This window comes from Pteropus alecto, unplaced genomic scaffold, assembly GCF_000325575.1.
Source record: "Pteropus alecto unplaced genomic scaffold, ASM32557v1 scaffold25, whole genome shotgun sequence".
In the NCBI taxonomy this organism is placed as follows: domain Eukaryota; kingdom Metazoa; phylum Chordata; class Mammalia; order Chiroptera; family Pteropodidae; genus Pteropus; species Pteropus alecto.
In genome coordinates, this window is record NW_006441955.1 from 36,460,457 (window position 1) to 36,486,304 (window position 25,848).

Consider the following 25,848-nt stretch of genomic DNA (forward strand, 5'->3'; position numbering starts at 1 on the left):
CTGACAGCCCAGGAGGAGTTGGAAGGGCTGGAAACCGCTCACCTTTCGATTATGTCCAGGCGCAGCTGGTGGCCATAAGGCAAGGTAATGAGTTCCAGCCCTGAGCTCACGCCCATGCTCTTCCTCATCTCTTCAGAGACTTCAAGTATCCTGGCAACCTGTCAAGAACACAAGTTGAAGTACACTGGATCCGGAAGTGGGCTTGCTGTGAACACGAATTTAGTATGTGAAAGGAAATACACTGAACTGGGACAGTGTGGATGGACTTTACTTGTTGCAGTTCTTTTTGAGCAGCAGCATCCAAAAAAAATACAGTTTTTATACGATATTTAGAGAATTTTAATACACACACTGGAAAATAAAACCTGGGAGGAAAGCAGCTAAACTGGTCTGCAGAATCTGCAGATTTGGTGTTCCCGCCCAGCCAGAGAACTACAGTTCCTCGAGCTTCTGTCTAACGTGGGCTGGATCCCGCTGCAACGTTTTGCTGCCAACAGCAGGGCCGTGAGTGCGCAGAGCCCACCGATTGCCTGCAGAGGAAAAGCCGAATTGCACTCAAGCGCTCCTCTGCTGTGTGCTTCGCCATTCACGCTCTCGCTTAACGCTTAACGGCAGGGCTGGCTGCTATCACCTCTAATTAGGCCTCTCTGGGGCTCAGTAAATGCACATACGTCTGGAAACCATTAGAACGTGAATAGCGATTTGAAACCCCAGGACTCAAACACACCCACTTCTCCCCACAAGGGCTTTCCCTTAAAGAAAATCTTTGTCCTAGCCAGCTCTCCTTCTAGTGTGTAATCACAGTTTATTAGTTGACCATTTATAGTTATTACATGTTACCTTGAAATGTTACAATGGAGTCAGTGCATATTTAAAACGGGCCTAATGATGCCTCACAGCATACTGATGCACTAACAGTGCTACCAGTGAGTACGACGGGTCTCGCCAAGCCTGGACACGTGGCAGGCACGGGACAATTCTTCTCCTCGATCTGTGGAGCTGTCCTCGACTACAATTATTCTGGGCATATGAACGGTCCAGATGTCTTCATAACAGGCCTCCAAAACATCTGGAAGCTGATATCATTAACCCTGACCCTTAACTTCTGTGGTTGAGGAAGGACCTGCTGTCAGCCCTGGGGAAACGAGCCTGTGGAAATGAGCTATCCAGGGGCCAGACCGCAGAATAGGATGCAGAATTCATACTGTGCCCTCTGGCCCTCAGTTTCCCCTTCTCTAACACAACTGCTAAGTTCGCCTTTCTCTAGGACTTTGCAAAAGGATCAGATGTCCTTAAAATTCCAAAAAGCTATTTGAAAATACAAGTTTTGAATCAATGGCCATGTACAAGGGGGAAGAATTCTGACCTGATCTCTGGAAAGAAATTTATACCTTGCCCATGGTGAGGCAGCCCAGATGCGTACTACAGCCACACACACTTTGCTTGTTTGTTTAGACAGCTGACCTGTCAGAGGCTCCAAACCCAGCACATCTATGGGGCACCGTCCAGTCCATACACACTGTGTGTGACAAGACTCAAAGTCTTATCATGGATTCAATTTTGTTCTGGAAGAACTAGCATCCAGAGTGAGCTCTGCTCTGAGAGAAAAGCCTCCAGTATGTTTTTCCTTCAATGTAAATGGGGTTTTACACAGAGATGCCGATGCCTGCTTGCCCTAAGGGGCCAGGTGGTCCTAAGCTCACCTGCGGGGCCTGGGCTGGGTCCTCTGGGAACACCCAGGGGTGCGCAGCTCACAGATACAGAAGAGGGATGAACACTCCTAGAGCATTTACCATGAGCTGGGCCTGACAGGACAGGGTGACATCAGTGCCTCATGATGAGGCATTCTAGCCTCCCTCTGCTCTTCTAATCTTAGCTGTCCTGGCCCTGCAGGATCTCTAAACTCTGCCTGCTCCTCATCCCACTGTTTCCGGAGCTGCTGCAGTGACGCGGGGGAGCCCTAACGGGGGGCCTGATCTGGCGCTCCTCTAGCTGCCAAGGGACCTTCTAAACTGCGATGAGTTCCCCGGGATCCGCTCGCCGTCTCTGTTACTCTCAGCAAAGAATTCTGAACTGCACTATGTCCTTGTAGGCTTGTCTTCCTCACTGAGCTGCAAACTGCTTTGAAGGCAGCAACCTAGCACGAGCCCAGAGTTAGAGACTGAAAAATATCGGAGACCTGCAGGCCCTCCCCTACCCCACCCTCACTGCCCACACAGAGTGAATCTTCCATAAGCCAACCCCTCCCTTCCACGGTTTTTGACATCTGAGTCTCTGCATGTGTGTGCTTTCTGCCACCTGGAAGATGCTTTTTGCGTTCTTCATCCGGCCAACTCCTATTCAGCCTTCAAAACTTATCTCAGACATCCCCACCCTGATTGCCTAGCTGCCCCAGGTTCAAGACCCTGCTTCAGAGGCCCCACTGCTCCTGTGCCTAACCCTACAGAGCATTTCCCACCCGGGTTGTGGTCTAAATTCCTGTATCACTGTCCCTCCTTGCCTCCCCAACCATGAAGTGGCCTGGCCAGGCCCTCAGTAGGCGCTCGATCAAGGCTGAATATGCAATACCAATAAACATTTACTCAGCCTCACCCTGGGCCAGGCGATGGTATAGAGGGTAGTTGGCATTATTTTCCTCCTTTTATAGGGAGAGAAAGACCAGGAGAGGCAAGTAGGGTGGGGTTCGACTTAGGCAGGTCATCCCCAGAGGCCGCACTCTTAACTACTGGCCCTTACTTCTAGGCACCGTGAAGACAAGTGGGTGGGAGAGTGGCCGCACTCTGGGTGAGTGAGGACAGGATGGTACCCATTTGCAGGATGGGAATGCCTCAGTGGATGTCCACTTCAGCCCCAGGACTAGAGCTGAGCACTGCTGGGCAGGTAGCCTTGAGACGGACGCTCAGGACCACCCACTGTTCTGATGGTCTGGGTGTCAGCCCTGGGCTCTGTGCACGGGGTGGCAGATGCTGCCCAGTGCCCATTCTTAACTTTGAGGTGGCTCTGTCTGGCTGCCACTGTATTTCGAGTGGGTAACAACAGCCCTTGTTTTATTTCCCTCTCAGACTCACTGGTTGGGCCTGCTCTGTTGGCAAAGACCTGAAGTCAGTGGTTCCAGGAAGAGGATAAGGAAATGGCAGTGGACTTGAGAGGGAGGAAGAATAACAGCTCTGCCCTTAGGGCCTGGGGGCAGGCAGAGGCCGGCTGGCTCCTGTTCCAGTCTTTGCCTTGGGGCCTCTGTCCAGCCCCTCTTCCAGGGGTGCCTAAAACCAAATGAGAGTGGGGCCCTACCAGGAGGACAAAATACAGAGAGAAACAGAACAAGAAAGAGGGCAGGCTGCATGCTCCTTCTGCTGAGAACAGACTTGGGCTCTAGTTTCAGTGCTGCCAAGGCAGTGTGCGAAGATTCCAGATCCTCTTGCAAAGAGTGCTCAGGCTTCTCACCTCCTACACTACCACCAAGCCCGGCCAGAGGCCACAAGGAAGAAGGATTCATGGCTCCTGGGGAACTAGGCTGTTCTGTGAATCCAGAGCCATGTTTCCACAAGGAGCTTCCTCTACGGAGAACCCAGACAGGTTCATGCCAGGCTCCTGGCCCACTGGCATGGTTCTGCTCTCAGATCCAGGGCCCAGTATGAGTTACTTACTAGAACAGGAATCCGATATCCTCTTACTGCCCAAACCAGTTTACCTGGAGTTAAAGTAAGAATTTAACACAGCAAATTATCTGACTACTTGTGAGCACTGCCCAAGGACACTCAGCCGGCCACGTGAACAGGCCTGCTCTTCTCGAGCAGCCCCCTTCCTGGCTGTCTTCTCGGGGCCTGCCCAGCGTCCCTCCCTGCCTCCCCCGACACCCAAGGACCACTTTCTGCTCTATCAATGAGGTCAACTGCGTGACCCCTCGGTCGTGTTTTCAGGAAGGTTCCCTCCCCCTCAGAACAGTCAACAATGACTAATGTTCCTTAAGGCTGTCTGGGAGGCTTCCTGCCCCCCATGTGAGCCCTCGATCAACTGGAGAATTCCCTGGGGGGTGCTCAGAGACTAGATTTCCTACCATGATTCATGACCCAGGAAATTCATTTAGGAAAACCCAGTTCCTAAGTAAGCCCTGACCTTTGAAGCTAATGGACTTCACCGAGCTACCAATGAAAAAGGGCTTTAAACCTCACAAAGGCCTCAGCTGTGGCTAAATGCAGGGCTCTGACTCTATGCTGAGGAGTGGGCTGGGCTCGCCCCAGCCTGAGACACCTGCTTTTTAGAAATATCTCTCTGAAGAATGAGGCTGCCTGGGGTCCACCTATGAACAGAAGCCACCCGTAACTAAAGGAAACACTTCCTATCAAAAATGATGATGATATAAACATATATTTAGTCACATGGACAGTCATGATATGTTGTTTGATGACAGATTCAGGGTTTGGAATAGTATGTGCAGATGGTGCCATTTCTGTGGTAAACAGATCTGCATGCAATAATTTACATGCCTCTATATGCAGAATAAATGTGAGCAATGGTGATTACCAGGAAACTCGATTTTGTGTGATTTAAATTTTTTTCTCTTAATCTGTATTTTCTAATTTTTCTAATTTACATTTTATAATTGTAATTTTAAATTTATAATATTTTATAATTTTTCTAAATTCAGCCAGTATTATAAAAGATCAAGCTAATTTTAAAACTGTTTATTTATCTTAAATGCCATTTCAATAATAATAAATATATAATATGTATATGTGCGTATGTGTGTATGTGTGTATGTGTGTATGTGTGTGTGTGTCTGTGTGCATATATATATACACATGCACACATTACCAAGGCTCTGCTACTCCAGAAACTTCATTTTCATCTACAATCTACTTTCCTTTGGACTTGACTTTACCAGTTCTGACAGAGTTGAAGCCAGGGGAGAATTTTAAAATCAGCCACCACCTGGGAGGATTCTTCAGCAGCTCCAGACACCAGCAGGAGTGGGGTGGTGGGGAAGGAGGCATGGCCCTCGGCAGCAGCCTGCCATCCCTCTGTTCAAGGTGAACTTTACAAGCTTCCTCCCTGAGCAAAGATTGTTCTGGCCTAGGGTTCCCACCCCTTAAATAAATCCTCACGCTCGGGTTATCTTCAGACTTTCCCTATGAGCAAAGCACTCAAAGGGCAAGGCACAGTGAGTGCAGACTGATCTCTCTCTTCCAAACTTCCCAAAGCCACAGCACAAAGCCCCGCTGCCCAGGCACCTACCTTGCAGTCCACGCTCAGCATGTGCTGGGCGATGACCTTGGGGTCGTTGCTGGTGAAGAGTTCTTTTGCACGCTTTAGCATTGCTGTTTCCAGGGGCTTGTTCTCGGGAGGAAGGAGCTTTGACTCAAAGTCATTGGGCCTGAATGAGGAGGTAGTCTCCAGGAAGGGCATCACAAATTTGACCTCATCCTCCTGCCCCTTGTCCACCTGCGCTGCCACCGGTGGCTCCCAAGGCCTTGCCCTGTCATCATCTTCAAGAATCAAATAGTTGGTGCCAGAGTTCCGGGGGCCCGGCGCCCTGTTCTGCTTGGCTGTCAGCAGCTCCACATAGCTGTCCTGGGCACAGAAGGGCAGCCTTGCTCCCCTGTCACAGCCTGCGGCAAAGGCTGGGTTCAGTTCACAGTAGTTGGCCTCTGAGTTGAGACAGGTGGATGGATATGGCGGAGCCTTGAGGAGGGGTGCCTTGCAGGGCTTGGGGGGTGGCTTGGGGCACAACTGGCTGTCTGAGCCCCTAAGTGCCTCCCCTGCCCTAGTGTCCGAGGAGACCCTCCGAACCACCGCTGGGCTCAGGGTGGGCTCACTGCCCGTCCTGAACACGGGTGAGTTTGGGCAGGGGCCCGTGTCTGCACTCGGGGATTGAGGAGGCAGCTTACAGCCTGTGGAGAATAAGAAAGGGTCAGAAAAAGCTCAGCTGAGTGGAGAACACAAAACAAGAAAAACTAGGTGACAGCACCCCAGACCTTAACTCATGCCCTTGGGTTTCAATTTTCACCCTCAAAAGATAATTTAGTGTGATTACCCCATGCCCAATCTAGAGAAGAACAGAGCATTTTGAAGGCTAAGTTGGCCCCACCTCACAGTTCTGGGGGAATTTAAATCCCAGTGACTTTCGACGGCTGGGCTACAAGGTCATTTTATGATCACAGAAGGTGAGGACAGTTAGAACAGGGGAATACACTGAATGTGGAGGGCAGTGAGTAACCTAATCTCACCCTAAGAAACAGAAGTCTTTAGCCACATCACATAAAGGTCCCCGAGTCACTCTCCAAGCCAGGGTGGATCCCAGGCAACTTTAAGGAAGAGCTAGGGACACACTAAGGAGGGAGAGAAAGATGCTGAGATAACCCTCAGAGAAGTAGTTTCAGGGGCATCAGGAAAATCACCTTGCAGTGCCGAGGAGGGTCAGCTATAAAAATAATAAAGAACAATCCCACGGCAACCAATGGAATTGCCTACTTGGTTTCTCCATATCCCACAGGAGAATGGAGAGGAAGAGGGGTCTCTGGACAGCTGTTCCACCAGGAGCTTGAGGATCCCCCCACCCACCTTCTGCCTTGGGAGTGGACTACAGGGGTACGTTTATTTGTCATGAAGCGAATGGGCTTAGAATCAGAAAACCTGAGTTCAAATGCTGGCTTAGCCGCTTACCTGATAGATGACTCTGGACAAGTTACTTAACCTCTCTTAACCTCTGTGCCTCGAAAAGAGACTAATCATGCCCATCTTGAAAGCTCATTACGAGGCTTAAATCTAGCGTAAAGTGCCCAGCTCAGAGATTCGCATCTGGGTATAGTCCTACAAACCTGTACGCATGGAGCCTTATGTTGTTCCCAAATTAGGTGACCAGGACAAACGGCCTGAAGGAAATCAGGGTCATGCCGTCCCCCTCCTCCCTGAGAACTCCCAATGACCTACCAATCGGCAGGTAGCTCTCTGACTGGTGGGCTTTCAGGGATAAGGCTCTTCTGTCCTGCATGTGATCCAGGCAGGCAGGCTGGCTGCCACTCTTCTCTTTATTTCTGATGCAAAAGACAAATGGGGTAGAAATGTGTCATTAAATCAAAAAATCTTTAGGCAGCGTCATGGAAAGTTTCTTTAAAAAGAAGATTGCTCAGAATAAGAGTGCTATGGCATAGCCAAACAGTTCAGGAATGTCTGCAAAAGGAAGAAACTGCTGATGGGGGCGATTAGTACATAATTGTGCCGTGGGCTCCATACCCACATCCCCACAATCAATCCAGTTAGGTCTTAGGACGCCTCCTCTGAGCCTTTCCATCCCATTGAGAAAGCAGGGTAAAGGTTTCATAATACTCTCAGGAAAATCTGATGAACTTGAGTGTGTACTTTTAACAGAGCCTGAAATTACTTACAGACCCAGGAGGAATAATTCATTTAACTAACATGCGATTCCATCATGACATAACAGTATCACAGTTAGGAAGGAAGCTGTAGGGCAGTTTCTACTTCAGTGCAAATCTCCAGTCTCCCAAATAATCCACATGATCACCTAGGGAGGCTGTCCTACCCATCCTCCTGGATGCATGGGGGGTCGGGGAGTGGGAGGGGACACCACAGCCAGCATCATTCCTGCCGAGTTGGGAAAAGGGAGGAGGAGCCTGGTCACCTGGGGTCACTGTCTGGCAGCTGGAAGGCACAGAGCACAGCCATACAGCAAAAAGGTGGAACATAACTTACGACACAATTAGCTAGCATTCCTCTGTCCCTTGCCAATTCAGACTGGGAATTTCTCTAATTAGCACTGAGGAACAAAATCTCTTTTGCTAGAAGAGAAAGCACCGTATCAGCCAAGTTGTAATGAACTTTAATCGGCCCTCCCACAAGCTTATGTTACAGAAAGCACAAAGTTCTTTCCTACCTTTGCAAGCACCAAAGAAAAAAGCCAAACACTGTACCCCCCTCAAAAGCAAACAAACAAACAAACAACAACAAAAAACCAAACTCCCAGCAACAGAGAAATTCCAGTAACCCCTCAGAGATAAGGCAGGGCAGAGGTCAAATTCCAAAAGGCACTGGCTTCTGCGAAGAGATATTTAAGCAATGATCACCAGGAGCAGTCAGACTCCACTGGCCAGAATGTGGACTTGGAATGCAACCTGGCTGAGAGCTCACACCTTTGCCTAGGTGGCTGCCTGCCAGCCAACCAGTGGGCCCCACGTCAATGAAGGTGCAAGAGCCACTGAAGGGGTGGGGGCAGGGCGTCGAGCCATCCTTTGATCCCACCCCACCCCCATGGTTAGACATTTCTGGGCCTGCTGCCTGTGCCCAGAGGTGACAAAGCTTATGAAGCTCTGCTTTCAAAGGGCAATCAGGAGAGAGTGGCTCTGTTAGGCCTATTTCCTTAACTTAGAGACGTTCTCAGCCTTTCTTTCATTACATATCTTAAAAAAATAGTTATATTTTAAATTCAGGTCTCTGAGGGCAGACCAGGACGCCTTCCTCCCAGTACCGTACTCGGCAGGGGTTCTCTGTGTTGACAACTACACTGGCTCTGTTCATGACACTGAATCCCTGTTCATCAGTTGAGCAGCCAACCTCAACTCCCAAAAGAAACAGAAGGAAAGGGTACCCCTTTAATATTTTAAGGGATTTTAAGTCCAATCTTATTACTGTGTAAAGGAGAATTTCTAAATATCTTAGATAAAAGTTTTTCCTCCCTCCCTGCACTGCCCTAAGTCTTACATTCTACTGCCCCTAGAAAATAATAATTGTTATGATTATTAACACTTAGCTAGCCCTTATTATGTGCTGGCACTGTTCTAAGCACTTTGCATATTGTAAATCATTTAACCCTCACAAGCCTGCTTTTCCAGATGAAGAAAGTGAGACCTGGAGCAGGTAAGTAGCTTGCCCAAGGCTGACCAGGTAAACAGTGGGCCAGCACCTGTGCCCAGGCGGGCGGGGTCCATAGCCAGACACTGATAAGCATCTCCCAGAACTTCCTAGTAGGGCGGCCTTAATTTGTGTGACTCAGAGTCCTGTATCATGCTTCTGAATTTCTGCAGTCTAGAAAGTACAAGTTTATGACATTTCTTCCTGGTCCAGAAAGAAAACCAGTAAGTGGAATAAAACATGTTGGCTTAAGTGTGTAAGCTTAGAGCCAGAGAAGGAAGCTGTGTAACTTGAGGGGCTGGGGGCTGGTCTTTGCCCACCATGCCTACCTCTTTCCTGCTTTCCTTTCCTAGCACAGTTTAGATAATATGCGTAATGTGCACGCGCACTCTTAGCTGCACAAGAGACAGGTCCTACGTAAATATAGGCACGCTGCTGCTAGTTGACAGTAGGGTCTTGCCTTGGGGCCCAGTTCTCTGAACTCTCCCCCATTCCCCAAGGTCCAGAATGCAGACCCAGGCTCTTGTCATCTCGTCTTAGGAATCTCTTTTCTTCTGAGTCAACCACCCTTTCCACGTGAACCAAGCCCTAATCTAAGCCTTCAGGCCTAACTCCCCCACCGAACCCCAGAACTGTTGCTGAACACTGGGACTCAGCAAGCACACGATCATATCTCAGATGGAGCAACCAGCTTTTCCTCCAAAGTCTACATACTCTGGTCCCTCCTGTGGTATTCGGCTGCCCCTCTCCACTTTCCCCAAATGCAGAAGAGTCCTGGGAAGCCTGGTTCCTGAACCTCCACGACTCATTAAACTGGTCTTGCAGCTCCTCTCTCACCTCGCCCCTCTTGCATATCACTGTCCAGGTCTATTCTTAGGACACCCCATTCACCATGTTGAGTCTTTGAGGCTCCCCTGAACTCTGTAGCCTGGCATCAAGGCCTCTGAGATCTGGCCGGGGTCACCCTTAAGCTTACTCCTGCCAGCCCCTAAAGTGGAACCTTTGCTTCAGCCCCGCTGTTTACTCACTCCAAGCCACCTTTGCCCCTTTCTATCTCTACCCGCATGCTCAGGCTGAACCCCACCTGGAACACCCTCCTTTGCAGCATCTATCCATATTTCCCCTAGCCTTCAGACCAGCCAGAATCCTACCTCTTCACAAAATCTCTCCTGGCTAACCCCACCTTCCTTAGCAACTACGTCGTTTATTTTTGGCACCAACTCGATCGGGAACAAATCATGCACAGCCTCGTGACAGCTATCCCAGTAACACTTGGCATCTTATTAACATCTTTTATTTCTCCTCTGTTCCAGAGTGAGCTCCTCATCTGCCTGCCCAAGCACGGGTGCATCCGGAGTGCCCCCTCACAGTCCCGACACCACCTGAGGAGGCCCTGACCTACCTAAGGAGGTTTCCTCTGGCCAAGCTCGGCTCTCGGGCCTGGACGCTGCCCATGGTAAGGCTCAGCCTCTTGGCCACGTCTGGCCTTCCCTCACCAAGGCTGCCCTCCTGGGCCCGGCCTGGAGAGGTGCCATAGCGCTCCTCCAGACACCGCAGGGGCACCGTCCTGTTGATGGGCTGGAAGATGATGGCTCCGCTCTGCTGGGAGATGGGCCGGCGATTGCCCACGTAGCAGCGCACCAGGCCGGGGATGGAGTCGAAGCTCTCCATCTCGAATTGGTACTGCACGCGGCTGTAGGCCTCACTGAGCCGCAGGACCGTCCGGCGGATCTTGAAGTGCTGAGCGAGGTTCTTCCACTGACAGGTCAGGACAAAATTTCCAGGGCTGGACAGAGAGTCTCTAACTAGGAAGTCGCCATCTCGCTGCACAAGTTTTTCTGACACCTTGGGGACAAAATGGTGGGTGAGTAGGAAAGGCAAGCGTACATTCCTTCTAAAAGCTGCATTTCTCCCCCACTTCTTTGGGCCAGCGAAGACAATGCCATTATGTCTCTTCTTCCTCAGTTGGCTCTTGATTTTTTCCAAATGTCAAGTTCTTAGAAGACCCATTTGTTCATTTAAGAACTACTTGCCGACCACTTACTATGTGCCAAGCACTACGGTAGGCACTGGGTTTATAGCAGTGAATGAAGCAGACTCCCCACTGTCCCCACTGTCCCGAAGCTTCTATTTTGAGTAGAGAGATTCTATTTTAGTGAGGATAAATAAGCAACAGGTATGGTATAGCAGATGTCGTAAGTTAAGGAAAAAGTAAACTGAGAAGGGAGAAAAGAAGTACTTGGGAGGGGATGAGAGCTGTCCTTTTAAACAGGTTGGTCAGGAGGGTGTCATGAGAAGATGACATTTATACATACCTGAAGGATATAAAGCGATAGAAAATAAGAAATAAGAAAATTAGTGTCTAGTGGGTCTGATCTCCCCTGCCAACAATTCTGAGCATATTGATACTGGAGGGCCTGGAACAAAGTTGGGCCTGGTCCCGCATCTCACAAAGTTAGTGGAAGGATTATACATTTGCATACATAATATATGTAAAGCACTAGTACAGTGCCTGGAACACAGTAGTTGCTCAAAAATTGCTAACTATGAGGATGCTGATGTTTATAGCAAAAGGTGCACCACGGTCATTCCTGTAGCCAGACTGCCTGGGTTTGCACTCTGCCTCTGCTATGTGTCTTTGGACAAGTTATGTACTCTCTCTGTGGTTCAGTTACGTGATCTGTAAAACAGGGATGATGTTATCTATAGAACAGCTATAACAATTTAAAAGCGTAAAATGTTAGCTACCACATTATTTTTGTTGCCATGTTCACTGACGATCTGGAATAATGTATAGCTGAGAATTTACACCCATGGCAAGTGGAAAACAGATTTTATGATCACAATAAGGACAAGAATGGTGGGGACAGTCATTGGTTTTACAAACTCTGACAATTTTTCCAGGCCATTCCAACATTTAATCAGTTAGCTTAGAATAGCATGCTACCATGGTTACTTTAAAATTGCATCTTTGCCTTAAAAATATTTTTCCACATGGAAATTCCATTTCTTGAAATCGAGCCTGAGGAAATAATTATAGTTATGAACATAGTAGTTACCTTAAAGGATGTTTGTCAGAGAACCCAATAAATAATGGTGCATGTGTACGATGAACATACATACAATGTAGAATGGTGTAGAAGAAAATTTTATAGCTGGAGAAAATTCCCAGGATATATCATTAAGTGGAGAAAGTGGGCTACCAAAAAGCATATGCAGTATGATCTCATCCTTAATTTAGACAAGTCTGGGAGGGTTTATATAAACTGTTCACAGTGGCTATCTCCAGGAGGGAGAATTATGGGTGAGAGTTTAATTTTCTTCTTTTTTTGTTCCCTGTTTTCTGCAATCAATTTTAAACTAAAAAAAAAAAAAAAAAAAAAGAGGAAAAGATAGAATAAGGATTATTTCTTTTACAGTGCTAAGAAATCTGCTACATTAAAAAAAATAATTCACAACATGATGCCCTTCCTCCTACCCACCCCTTTCCTGTCATGTTATCCTGGGTGAATGACCAGCCAGAACAGGTTACAATAAAAACCCAAAGAAAATTCTGTACCTCAATTCTGTACTTATTTTATTTTTCAATTTCTATACTACTAAACAAAATAACATTATTCATGGCTATCACCCAAACAACAATCACACAAAGTACATTCTAGCCCATGAGTCTGTGGTCACTGGTATAATTCTTCTTCTTCCCCATCTCTGGGCCAGGGGGTCGAGTAGGGGAAGGATGGAGAGTGAAGAATTGCCAGCCACACTAGGGCATAGGAGGCCTCATTGCTCTGTGCCACTGGCCCCCACGATACCCTTTTTTTCCCTTGAAATTAAGCCACTGCCTTAGAAAGGACACACTCCAAAGGGCATGAGGCTGCAGGTGGCTGGCCTAGAGTTCAATCATCTGAACCACAGCCTGGCCTTGCACTTCTTAGGTACCGCACTGTGGCTGCTGCCTCCTGCCCACTCTGTGCTTACCGCCCACAGAGATACCTGCTTTTCCGTCACTCACTCACTGGGTGTGTGGGATGCCCTTTGCTTTTCTGATCTTAGCTCTTCCTAAGGCGTCTTTAGAGATAGGCCTAAGTTAGTCACTTGGGCCACTTTGTAGTATCTGTTTTTGGCTAAACTGAGGCTCACTTCCATGTGGCCCTGATGTGTGACCCTGCAGGGTCATCGATCTGGGCGTCGTCTGAGAACAGCCACGCGTGCGCTGGCGGGGAGCTGGCAGGTACCTGTCGGGGGATGCGGCCGTGGTACCAGGCGTGGCTGCGCAGGTCCTCACTGCTCAGCAGCAGCTCCTCCTCCAGCTCCTTCCTCAGCCTCTCTGGGGTTCCGTCCATGACGTGCCTCTCCTTGGAGAACTGCAACACAGGGTCGACAGTGACTTTCCACCATGCCCAGGCAGGCCAGGCCAGCTGAAGATGACTGACTACCCGCTTTGTGGTAGGCCGCTTCGCCAATCGAACCGGAGTGTGCCCAAAGCCCAGTTCAGGTAGGGGAGCCTGGATAATGATTACAATTAGCTGTGACCTTTCATTTCTCTGGCTGTAAGTGTGTGGTAAAACTTTCACCTGCACAGGGGACTGTGATAAGAGAGTCAGCCAGGCCGTTCCTTTTATCAGTCTACTCAGGTAGCAGTTAAAAACATAGGGAGCTGGGCAGGGGTGCCAGAGAGAGAGAGAGATGTGTGGATATGAGGCACGTTGAGGCCACAGGGGAGCTTCCTCGTTCTCCGTCAGAAATGCTCTGGGAACTGAACACGGAGCTGGGAAAGACAGCAGTTCCCAACTGGCCCACGGTCCTAGGCCGATAGTGGTGGCCTGAGGTCTCTGCAAACTCCATTTCAGGAACTGAATCAGGCTTTGGAGACTTTTAGAGCAATTGGATAGAATAATTTTGTGTCTCTTGCATCTATTAATAGAAGTCTACATTTATATTTTGTATGTCTTTAATTTCATTTTTCTAGTATTTCATTTTTATGACAGACTGGAAATCGAAACTTTAAATCCAAACAAACAACTGGTCCTTCACCTCAGAGAGTTTGAGAACCACTGATCTAGGTCACTGCACAGCAGCCAGGACAGCAGGTCTGGGTGGGCAACACTGGCTCTCCGTTCGATTTCAAACTCATGCTCACTTTCAGCATGTGAACTTGGACACCTGCCCAGTTCCCAGCAAAACCAGGCTCAGGGACAGCTGACTGAAGGTCATGGAAGCAGGAAAAGGCCATGTCCTTGTGTTTTCCCAAGTTCCCCAGCTTGTCCTCAAAAGCCCTTTAGAACCACAAAACTATCCTCACCACACTGCTCAGCACCTTAGCAGGGAAAGAACCTCAAATCCCTCTTCGCCAAAGAAAAGGAAAACAGATTTGGGATTTTACAGGAGGATTCTTATTCTTGAGTCTTTCTGGGCATGCTGGCCCATGAAGGCACTGGCAGCAGAATAACTCAGGGGCCACTTTCAAGGCGAGGCTCTGGCTTACTAATTGTTTACTTCCCCCTCCTGCTCTTCCCCACCATTGTTCTTCTCAGTGCAGGCAGGAGTGTCTGATAAGCTGAATTCTGTCAGAGAGGCTGATGTCAGCTGCCCAAGATGCCTGCAGGCAGTGACGTCTGACAATGTCTGCTTTGATCATTAATTATATACAGGTGCTTCTGAACACAGCTCACTGGAAAGACTTGAGTATAGAATGTAGACTGTCAACCGGGCCACATTTACTGTTAGTTTATTGTCTGTCTTGCCTCCCACTCAATTATAAGTGTCCCAAGAGCAGAAACCCACCTGCCTTCTTCCCAGCAGCCCTCAAGCAATCCCTAAATATATTGGGCACTCTATTCACTGAATGAACAAAAATACCCCAAGATGAAGAACATCTATGGCTTTTTCTTACTTATAGAGATTCACCTCTTTACTGTCAAATTATTCGAAGCCCTATTTTATCGGGGCATGTTCTGATACAGCTAAAGCAGACCTCCCTGGTGACTAAGTTCTGGCCAACGAAGGGTAAACCACAGTGTTGGTGAAACTTCTGAGCTGAGATGTGATGCCAGGAGCTGCAACACTGTCCCGGACCATGAGGAGGAAGCCACACCCTAGGAGTGGGGAGCAGAAGGCAAGAACCAGCCCCGGTCCCTCACAGCTGTGGGGTCAACACGCTGGCCCCAGACTGCCTGCCTGCAGTTCTTCCACGTGATAGTCTGTCTTGTTTAAGCCCGTTATTTTGGGTGTTCCTGTCAGTGGCAGCTGAACTAAATCCCAAGGATACTGTGACCCTGGCCCCTATTTAGGTATTCCGATGGTCCGTATGCCCAGCCTAAATCCTTGCGCTGCATCCTGGGCCCACTTCTTTTTGGTCTGAGCTCTGAAAATGTAGAGATCCACAGGACCTATCATAGCTCTGTGAGCCTCTTCTGAAAGTGTACCCTCCCGCATTTCTCTCTGGATTCTCCTTTCTCTCTGATGCCCAACACTTAGGCCACTTCCCCCCACCCCCACCCGCTCTCTCTTTCTCAGCATCTCTCCTAAACATCAGATGTTTTAGCAGTTTATATGCAACAATCTTTCACTCCAGCTTTTGAGATATACTGTTTTATACTTGTTAACAAAAAAAAATAAAATCAGATGTCTTGTTACTTCTGTCCTAACTCCTTAGAGGAGAATACACAACTATAGTTTTCTCCCTGGAGACTCTGGAGATAGGGCACTGTAGGGAAGTAGCTAGAGAGGAGAGAAAAGAAGCTTAGTAAGATTGACCCAAATATTTGGGAGGGAAGACCAAACGTCAAAAAATATGCCCTTAAACTCTTGAACAAATTGTGAAAAGTTAGGAGGTTATGCAATTGCCTAAACCTGTATTTTAAAGGGGGAGGAGAAAAGAGATAGGGAGGGAGATGAAGAGGGACAGGGGCTAGAGGAAGGAGTTGTAAGGAGGGAGGGAAGAAGGGAGGAAGGCACATCCAGAGCAAGTGAGCAATCGCAGAGAACTCTTCATTTCGAGTCAGTGAGGGCTGGTTCTACTACTCTAAAACTAGGGTTGGCTGCTGGGAGCTGCTGCCTCAGTAGACGATGCCATGCCATGTCTCTCAAACAAATGAAGAAGGTAATTCAAAACTCACCCACATATGGTCACCCTCATCATTGAAGAGTGGTTATTTTGGGGGTGGGTGCCTTCTAGAACTTTCACTTACCATTTTAAGCACATATATAAAAGCAACTTTGATTATTCTTCCCAAGTGCCTATATTTTGAGACTTTGACCTTGGCGACTATGATTTTGCCACGATAGATAAGAACTTTCCAGGGTGTCAACCCCGTGGTTGGTGAGGAATGACCATATAAGGAAATTTGACAAAATGTACCCATTAGTATTTCTGAGAGCACTGTGATTGACATTAGAGCTCCTTGGGGATCAGGGATGCAACACCTGCTTCATGGGACAGGTCACAAACGTCTCTGACCAAACTTCTGCTAACAGTGCCCCCTTCCACTTACTTATCGCCTTCTGGGAGGAATTTTAATTTTTCCCATTTCGGTCATGGCCTAGGCTAGTTTGGGGGTATTTGAGCCTATAAAGTAAATTCTAGTGATTTAAGGTAACACAATAGTACCTCTGCCCTTGGCAATGATTTTATCCCATCTGTGCGGTAACCTGTGTCCTCTGAAAGTCTAGTTCTACTCCTGCCTTTCTTTAGACTACATTCTGAGGAAAGCATAGGAGAGAGAAGTTTTTACTCACACTGTGTCCACTGCATTATTTCACACATAGCCTAGGATTAAGCATGAGAGAGGACAGAACAAGGGGCAGGTCTTGGCACTCCAACAGCTTCCAATCTTGGGGAAATAAAGAGGACACGAGCATATTTTGCAAATCATGTCCAGTTCTTATAGCCTTTTCTTCTAGTTCATATTTTCCCACTCTTTCACACTGGTATCTGCAGACATCTTCTGAATTCGACGTGTCCCAGAGACAGCATAATACAGCTCTGCTCCCCCAGAAAGTGTACACTGAATAGACATATGCAGCGCTCACTGGCCCTTTGGATTTTACATTTTTCAACTGCCAGAGAGAGAGTCAGACAGCAAGAAAACTCACAAATTATCAATCTTTCACAGAGATGCTATACGTGTTACTAATGACCATATTATAATAATACTTTTTCTTCAAGCTCAAACTACTCTCTAACTATTTGCCCCTGAATTTGAACATCATTCCTAGAAGGCAAGTCAGATTCCTTGTTTTGGAGCTTCGTATCTTGAGGGAGATGGTGGCAGTGAAGGGAGGCCAGAGACAGAGGTGACTTGTTGCACAGGCTCAGGCCCTGGCCATCCTGAGCTCTGCCCCACAGGAAGGGAAGTTGCTGGGCTTTGGATGAAGGACATTCTGCCCACAGGTCTCGACAGGTTCACTCCAGGGACCGAATCCACCCACAGCCACCATGAGAGAAAGATGCAGGTAAGACCCACATCTTCGACTCCAAGGCTTGATCCGCCAGAAATTTGGGAGCAGTTCTTTTGGGGTGGGGTGTAAGAAAAGGTGCTATGTACATAAATTAAGTAATAAGCATACCTTGATCAGGAAATAAAGGAAGGAAGGAATGGGGGAGGGGAAGGGGGATGGTAAGTAACTACTATATCATAGTTACCCACTTACATGGTTCCCACTAGCTTTGGGGTCTGAGATGAGAGGTGGGTAAACTGATAACTAGGGCAAATGCAGGGGTAGATGAAGCCCACGCTTGCCACATCAAATTGAAGGTTAGTTAGGAAATTCATAAGTTACTACCATTGTTGCTTTTCACGGAAATCTGAGTTTGGCTACACCTTTCCTATCACCAGCATTTTAATAACCTTTATGGCAGCAGATGTAATAGCACAGAGTTTAAGAGTATGGCCAGCCTGTCCTCTCCATCCACAGGCTACTGTGCCACTGGCTGGCTGAGTGACTCTGGACAGGTGACTTTACCTCTCTATAGAGCATCATGCTCCTGGTCTGCAAAATGGGGATAATATGTGACGAGATGTTAATAAGGATGAAATGGACCACTATCTGCAAAGCACTTAGACCATACCCTGGCACACAGTCAGCATTAACTGTTAAATGTTAACCAGGCTGCTACTCACCTGGTCATATAAACAAACAGTTCACGTTTGAGGTGGTTAAGGTCTAATGCATGGCGGCACAGAGAGTTCTGTTTGGAAGGAAGCAGTTAAGGAAAGCAGCCTGGCACTTGTCTCAGTGCCTGCTGGCTGCCTGGAACAGGTTTGTTTCTTCAATCCTCTCGCCTGCCCCAGCACCTCTGGTCCGGTTACAGGGCCAGGACTGGTCCTAGCTTGCTCAGGCCGGCTCAGAAAATCATGCATATAACTCTGAAAATGGAATAAACATCTCTGCGGCCCCACAAGGCCCCCGGCAAGTCTGGTCTTGACAGGCTGAAATAGCCAGAGCCCAGGAGATGGCTGGGAAACACATTCTGGAGGCTCAGAGCCAGCTCCATGAACGTGCCGGGAACCTCGATTAACATGGAAGCCTATATTTCAACCGTTCTCCCAGGAAGAAAAAGCTATTTCTGCTGGGGAGGAATGGAGAGCGAGGTCTCATCTTGCAAGGGCTGCATGACATTAGAGCCTGCATTTGAAATCTGGCACAACAATGGGACCCGAGGTTTGTGTTCCTCAGTGCTGGGATAAGGGAGGGTGTGCTCACCAGCATCTGTGGGAAAGCCCCAGAGGAGGCTTCTGACACTCATTTGCATGTAGGAGACAGTTGAGAGGATTAAAAAAAGATGGCATCTGCATTATAATTAATATTGATTTTACTCTGTCCCTTTAGTAAGAAAAGCTGCCCAGTTCCCACAGAATTTTAAATTGTGCAAATCACCAGCAAAGACCCAGTCCCCTGGCCGGGGAGCTGAGAGCGGAAAGAGAAAAGTCTGCAGAGGCGCCATTTCAGGGCCATCAAGAATCATGACTAAGCAATTTGCCAACCATCCGGCCGCCAGCGGGGGATGACAGCCCTGGTCCCTATCCTCACGAAGGGCACAGTCTGGGAAGACCACACACACGGAGAAACAGTTTAACAATCCCTGAGCACTGGAAACACACTGCCTGGATCTTACCCCTGCCCTGCCTGCTCTGTGTCCTGAGAAGTCACTCCACCTCTTTGCCCTTTCGTTTTCTCCTGTGTCAGAATGAGAAAAGTCACCTTGGCCCCATGTGGGGTGAGGGGGAGGAAGGAGAGGATGGGGGATCAGGGTTGGCCCTTGAGGATAAAACTTGAGAACAGGAGCGGGGTATTTGGGGCATTTGAGCTAAGAGTAGTTGGGCTTGGGTGGATGGAGGTTCCAGTTGGGGAGGTGAGGGGTTCAAGCACACAGAAATACAGCAGCAGGAGTGTGTGTGTGTGTGTGTGTGTGTGTGTGAGACATATGTGTATCACCCTTCCTCCCACCAGGAGAGCTCCGTCTTTTTCTCCAAGCCTGTGGTTCAGACCCTACCTTCCTGGCCATCGCTGGTTGATCCGGGTAAGGGTCCCTGGCCCAAGCTGGCCCAATCAAAGTTCTTTCTGGGATTTTTCTAAGTAGAACTGAGTAAAGAAGACACTACCCACTCTGCTGAAAGTATCATGCATGATACTCTGAAGTATGGAGGTTGCTTCGCCTCGTGTTTCCTGCCAGGTGGATCAGGTGAGTGCACTGAGAATGAAACCAGCATGCAAAGGGACGGAAGGTGTCCAGTGGCACACACAGCCCTAAGCCCCAGCTGATTACATCGACCTGTAAATTCCACTTGTGACCTAAGTCCTGATCCAGGAAAACAGGGATTGAATGGAGGGGAGCCTGGCACTGCAGGCTGAGAAGTTACATGTTCACACTCCAGATACTGAAGAGTATGGAAAATCTCTGCCCAGTTATTGGGGTGATCACTTCCTAAGTTATATAGACATCTAATCACTGTGTTGTACACCTGAAATTAATATTGTGTATCAACTGTAATTGAAAAAAAATTAAAATTAGAAATTTAAGAAAAAGAAAGAAAATCTCTGTCCAGGAAGGCAGCAGATAAAAAACAAACAAACAAACAAACAAACAAACAAACAAAACCCCTACTTTTAGAGAGATCAATCCGGCTACAGTGAGCAGAACAGATTAGAGGGGGCTGGAGGCACAAGATTAGTCTCTTTTGAAATGTGCTACTGATGAAATTTCCATCTCTAGCCCTTAAGGTTGGTGCCAAGGTAGGATTTACCAGAATCTACTTCAGAGCTCAGATGTCATCAATACAGATGAACAGAACTCATCTTTTCTGCAAAGCATGGTCCTCCCCCTTTCCTGCATATTGACACCACCTCTGCCCTCATTGCCCAAAGTAGAACCCTCAGAATTGGCTTCCACTGATCAAGAAATTCATAATTCTACCTCTTACCAATGCTAATTCTAATCTCCACTGAGGTTACTCTGTTCTATTATTCCTGAACTTCTGTTATAGCACCCCGACAATTTTCCTCACCTCTGTCTCTGGTCATATAACCTACCTATGCTGTCACAGGAGACTTTAGTCAAGGGGTGCCCCAGCTAGGGCTGATAAGAGATCCAGAGTCTCTTCTAGACTCTCCACGAAAAAAAATGGATGGGCTTTTTATGCTTAGTTTCTACTCACCCAGGGTTCAGACCTGGTCCATGGGGGGCACACCCCCCATCCTGCCCTATCCTCCCAGATCTCTGAGCTTTGAACATATTCCTTGCAGCCCAGTGAGCTGAACCACAACCACTGCTATATACTGACATTACATACAGGAATCCAGGTCTGAATTTACTAGGAGGCCCAGATCAGAAGGCTGTGGACACCTAAGCGAAGCCTCCTTGCGGACCCCCGGAAATAACTGGCAGATCCTTGATTGGTAGGGAAGACAAGCAAGGGTACTGTCATGCAATGGGGCCCATGAGTCATCAGATAGGGGGCTTTAAAGTTTTTAGATCTTTATTTGGGTCCATGGGTTGCTGAAGCCTGGGGAAATATTTGTTTTGTTCTGAAGGGCTCACAGTCACATACAAATGAAACCTAAAGCCTTCATAAGGCAGGTGATACCCTTCTCCATCTGGCCCTGAGCTCTCTTCCTTATACGCACTGATACAGGGGCCCTGGTGGCAGGGACCTTCCATGGCTCTCTGAATAGATTGTCCCTTATGTTCCTCTTCCATGCTTCTGTCACATGTCCAGCAGACAGACACACCTGTAGAGGTGCCAACTGTACAGCCTTGTTAGAGCCCAGGCTGGGGAATGGGGAATGGATAGAGGGGAGGATGAGGCCTTGAAGGCCGCACTAAATTACTCTGATTTTATCTACGGGGGCAGGGAATACACTAACAGACCCTACACAGTGGGGCAATGTAGTCTGCTGGGCACATGCTCTTTGGGGGCAGAGGCCATGTCTTATTTGCCTTTGGCTCCCAGAGCCTAGCACGGTGCCTGTCACACAGCAGGTAACCAGTAAACACTTATTGACCAGAACTAAGTTTGGCTTCTTGCCCTCCTTGTGGCAGCTTCCTTGTCACTGGGTGGGGAGGAAAGGAGAGCGTTTGGAGGTTGGTCAAAGATAAGCAACATTGGCCACCCTTCTAGACTTCTCTTAACTTGTTTCTTTATGCACCTTTATGTCACAGGACTACCCAACCTAATGCACGAGCTGGCTCTGTGCCCGACACACAGTAGGTACTCACTTGGAACGATGTAGAATTTGAACCTCCTTTCTAAGATGACTTCTAGCCACAAGAATTAACTTCACTAAAGAATTTTTTTTTTTCTTTTAAGATTATAAAATCCATCAAAGGTTTTAGAGATATCTTGCTCTGGAGAATTTAGTTCTGATGGAATAAAAAAGCTAGAAGTTGGAACAACCGATTTCTACTTAGGCATACGTTTGTTTACTGTTTATTTGAGTTCAAAGTCAATAGTTCTTGGGGTTCTGAGTAGTATTAAAATGTTCCATCTGTGCAGAGTGACGCTGACCACCTGTGAGAAGGCACTTTCTCTTGGCGGCAAGCACTTTACAGGCATATATCTCAAAATTAACAAGTACATGTAGTTATAGCTGGCTCCAGCTGGCTCACAGGTCTGCAGAACACAGGTGTCGGAGTGGCAGTGTGAGAGTGCAAGAAGGTTTCGTGTTTTGCACAAGGCCGAGAGGTCCTGGTACCTAGAGTATATATCCATCAGGGCCTTGGATGCTTAGTTGGTAAATTTTTTTGGTTGAATTTTCACAATGATTTTTGCTAGTCATTCAGTCTATGATCAAGGTTGGCAATTAACTTGCTTGAAATGAAAAAAAAAAAAGAGGAAGGGATAGTGTGCATGAAAATAGGAGAAGGAGGGGAAGGGAGGGGAGAGAGAATAAAGAAGGAGAGAGCAAGCTCCTGGGCTATGCTCTCCTAGTTAGGAGTGTCAGGTCACAACACCCAGAATGCCACCAGCTTTCAAACAAAAGCTTCTTTCTTCTGCCCTGAGCCGGCTTATCAGTTGAGGGGAAGGTCAACGGCAGTCAGGCCTCTCATCAAGTTGTACCAAACAACAAACACCACAGGTCAGGTTTCTAGAAATCTCATCCAGAAATTATGATCACAAACAAAGTTATAAGTCTGACTTGCGACCTGGATCATTGTGTAAAATTGGCCTAATTTCAGAGAGAAGACTCTGCCCTCTGATGAGCTGGTGGGAAACCCCTCAGGGTCATGCTGTGAACTGTCACCAGGTGGCCCAAACTCAGGCGATACAAGAGTCCAGAAAGACAGACCCTCATCTCAATTCACTGAACTCTGACAAGACCTGAGATGACACGAAGCCCGAGTCATCGCAGTCCCTAATAATTGTTGTAAACATACGAGGAGATTAAGCTCTCCCCTCTGAGAAAAGCACACTTTCAAAAACCATTACACAAAGCATTCTGAAGTCTTGCTAAGGTTGCCACATCTAGGATTGTCTTGCAAGTAAATCTGCCTAAAAATGAGATTCTTTGGAGATTTCAGAAACTCGGCCCCTTTGAAGCCCTGCCTTGTGTTGAATTTCAAGCAGTGGACCAGTTTATAACCAAATTCCAAAGTATATCAAAAGCTTTTAGAGATCCAATTGGTATTTTTACCATTGAAAACTTGCATAAATTGATCATGAATCCACAGAATGAATAAATTTCAACTACTTCTGCCACTCTGAACCCTGCCACTGGCCAAAAAATAAAAATCCAGTTCTTCATGAGTTTCAAGTACAGCAGCTTCAAGTACAAGCTCTTGAATGTTTTAATCTGAAGTAGAAGGAAAGGAAAGGGGATGGCATTTTTGGCCATCCTAAGGCCTTGAAATGAAACAATCCATATACTGGATTATGTTTCACCTTTTATTGACACTCTCTGGATTATGGCTTGCTTAAAAGTATTTTATTACAATCCAAAGATAAATGAAGAAATGCTTGAATTTACCAATTCAACTTTTCCCACTGCAGTGCGAGGCTAGAAATACAGTTTCTCATGCTAAGAACTGTGATTAAAGTCAAAGCCTTAACTTAAGTAAACAATTAACTTTGTAAATAAAAGCCCAAAGAGAAAAAATATCAAATTCACATCTTCCATCTCCTATTTGGTAGGCAAAAGCAAATGGTGGCATGAGCGACTGAGCATTTCGACCTGGCCCTGTCTAGTATGTTCACACATAGTGACCTGGCCACTGGCCCCAGGATGTGTACAGCACAGTGGCACTACCTCTAAGGAGGTGTTTTTCATACATATAATCAATATACAAATTTTTGATGGCTAACAGTTGCCTGGCAGATGACAATAAAGTGTCTTGAGGAAAGGGTGCCTTACTCAAATTCACACAAAGTCACTTTATGGGCTACCAGGGAGAGGCTCGGAGGGTGTCCCTGCCTTTTAGGTGTTTGTCCCTTGACAAATGGAGACCTCTGTCTCCCGTGGGCCTCTTGCCTCTGAGCCTGCTCCTTTCAACCCTTGCCATGAAGCAGCCTTTGCAGACAGCTTCCTAACCCACGCTTACTGCACCCTGTTGGCCAAAGTTCTGCAGAAATGATCAGGAGGTCAATTTTAATCAAGAGCTTGAGAGTCATGGGAACACTGTGCTTCCGATTAAATTAGGCAGATTTACTTGCAAGACAATCCTTGAGAGTCATGGGAACACTGTGCTTCCGATTAAACTCAAGGACTTAGCAAGAGCCCGCTGTGCCATTCGGCCTCCTGCGCCAGATCTGAGGGGTGACACAGATGTGGATAAGAGAGACTCATGGCCTGATAGAGTGAAAGCCTCTTTGAGGAGACAAGACATCTGAAGAGAATGTACAGCAATCAACCACGAGCGGTTTTGCTGGTGTTCTCAGAGTTTTTTCTCTACCTTATCTGAGGTCAGAGAGGGATTCTGACCCCTTTGGAGAAAGGAATCAGTAGCAAAGAGATTTCACAAAATCTCAATAAGTTTCAGCTTTCTGAACCACTTCGATTAATTTGCTATTAATGTTTAAGTACCTTAACGACATAATTTCTCTTTTCTAAATCCTAGAAAGGAGCTGTATTCAGCGAAGATTCTGCAGATGGGTTCCTATGTCATTTTACCACATGTTAATTAAACCTGTGTAATTTATCACACTTTACACCAGATTCTCACTTCAATGTCACTAAAAACTGATTTGCAATTTGCTGTGAAGTTGCTTCATTTTCCTACTACATGTGATTTTTCTTTTTCATAGACAAATAATGATACAGGAGCCATTACACACTGGCACACACAGGGCAATGCCTTCGAAATCACAGAGAGCCCAAATCCAAGAAATTTCATTTTATTCATTATCAAGCCTTATCAAAGGCTTATCAAAAGAGTCACAGAACCTATGAATAGGAACTAGAAGAGGATATCTGTGGAACACTTACTTATCAAGGTTCTAAGAAATTCCCATTAAAATTCTGTTTTCCGTGTGTGAAAATGGAAAAGTCCAATTTAATTTAGATTTGTGCAGACTGGAGTCTGAAAGAGTACACCCTCTAAGCAAGCAGCAGTAACTTAACCCTCCATCCCAAACTAATTACATTAGAATCACTCTGACGGTTCCCACAGCTCCCTTTGATGTTAAACTCCCGTTGCCTTTTATCCCCAGTCATTCTCCAGGCAAGGTCTCCTCCACGCCTTCCCATCCTGTAGCATCTTGAAGCTATTGCTTTTGAAGCTCAGTTTTATTTTAATAGAATACCAAGGGACTGAAAATTACTTTTCACTGGAGGAGACTGATTTCAGTCCGAAAACTGCAGGAGGAATTTTAAGTTTGACAGGATGCAGCACACCCAGCACCAAAAATGGCTTCTTTCCTTCACAAAGGTTTCCTACACATGAGGACCTTGCTCAGCACACCAGTGATGCCAGATCTCCTTCCTCGACTTGGCCCCGGTAGGTTTGCCCATCGTGTTTCTTACCCTCTTGACAAAGTATTAGTTACCCATGGGCTTACTCATTGCTTGGCTCCAAGGGGGGTCTCACCTTTCCCTGGTAATAGATAAACTAAAACACAATGACGTTTTCGACAGGCCATTTGTTAACATCGTGCCACGCTGAAAGCTGAAGCAGGTGCCTTCCCCTCTAGATCAAATTTAGATGATGACTTTCCAGTAGCAGCCCTCAGAGGAGCAGACATCCAAATCACCCCCATGAGGCAGCCCTGTATCCTGATTCCTCCCAGTGAGAAATCGGATGTGCCACACTTCAGATGAAGGCCGCAGGTCACTGGTCGCACTGAAAGGCTTATTGGGCCGGCGAAACAAAGGGCTCCAAGTAAAAGCTAAGTACAAGTCTGACCTATGAAAACCTCTTCTAAACTGTTTTTCTCTCTTTAACCATGTCCTCAAGTGACTTCCAATAATACCTCTCCCTCATACAGGGTTGGCACACAGGCTCAATGAGACAATGCAAGTGAAAAATTAATCGCCGGGTCTGGCAGTAAGATT

General features: G+C 47.1%; 1 protein-coding gene across 6 annotated transcripts in view; it reads right to left on the minus strand.

The window, feature by feature from the left end:
* BCAR3 (BCAR3, NSP family adaptor protein) overlaps positions 1–25,848 on the minus strand; it is a 188,157-nt gene that overhangs the window by 15,947 nt on the left and 146,362 nt on the right. For all 6 annotated transcript variants that reach the window (XM_015595244.2, XM_015595242.2, XM_015595240.2 and 3 more), the window contains 5 exons: positions 13,098–13,226; positions 10,265–10,707; positions 6,928–7,031; positions 5,233–5,888; positions 43–158 (listed from right to left, as the gene is read on the minus strand). In XM_015595244.2, coding sequence (XP_015450730.1) covers positions 43–158; positions 5,233–5,888; positions 6,928–7,031; positions 10,265–10,707; positions 13,098–13,226 — 1,448 coding nt within the window. The remainder of the gene's footprint in view (positions 1–42; positions 159–5,232; positions 5,889–6,927; positions 7,032–10,264; positions 10,708–13,097; positions 13,227–25,848) is intronic.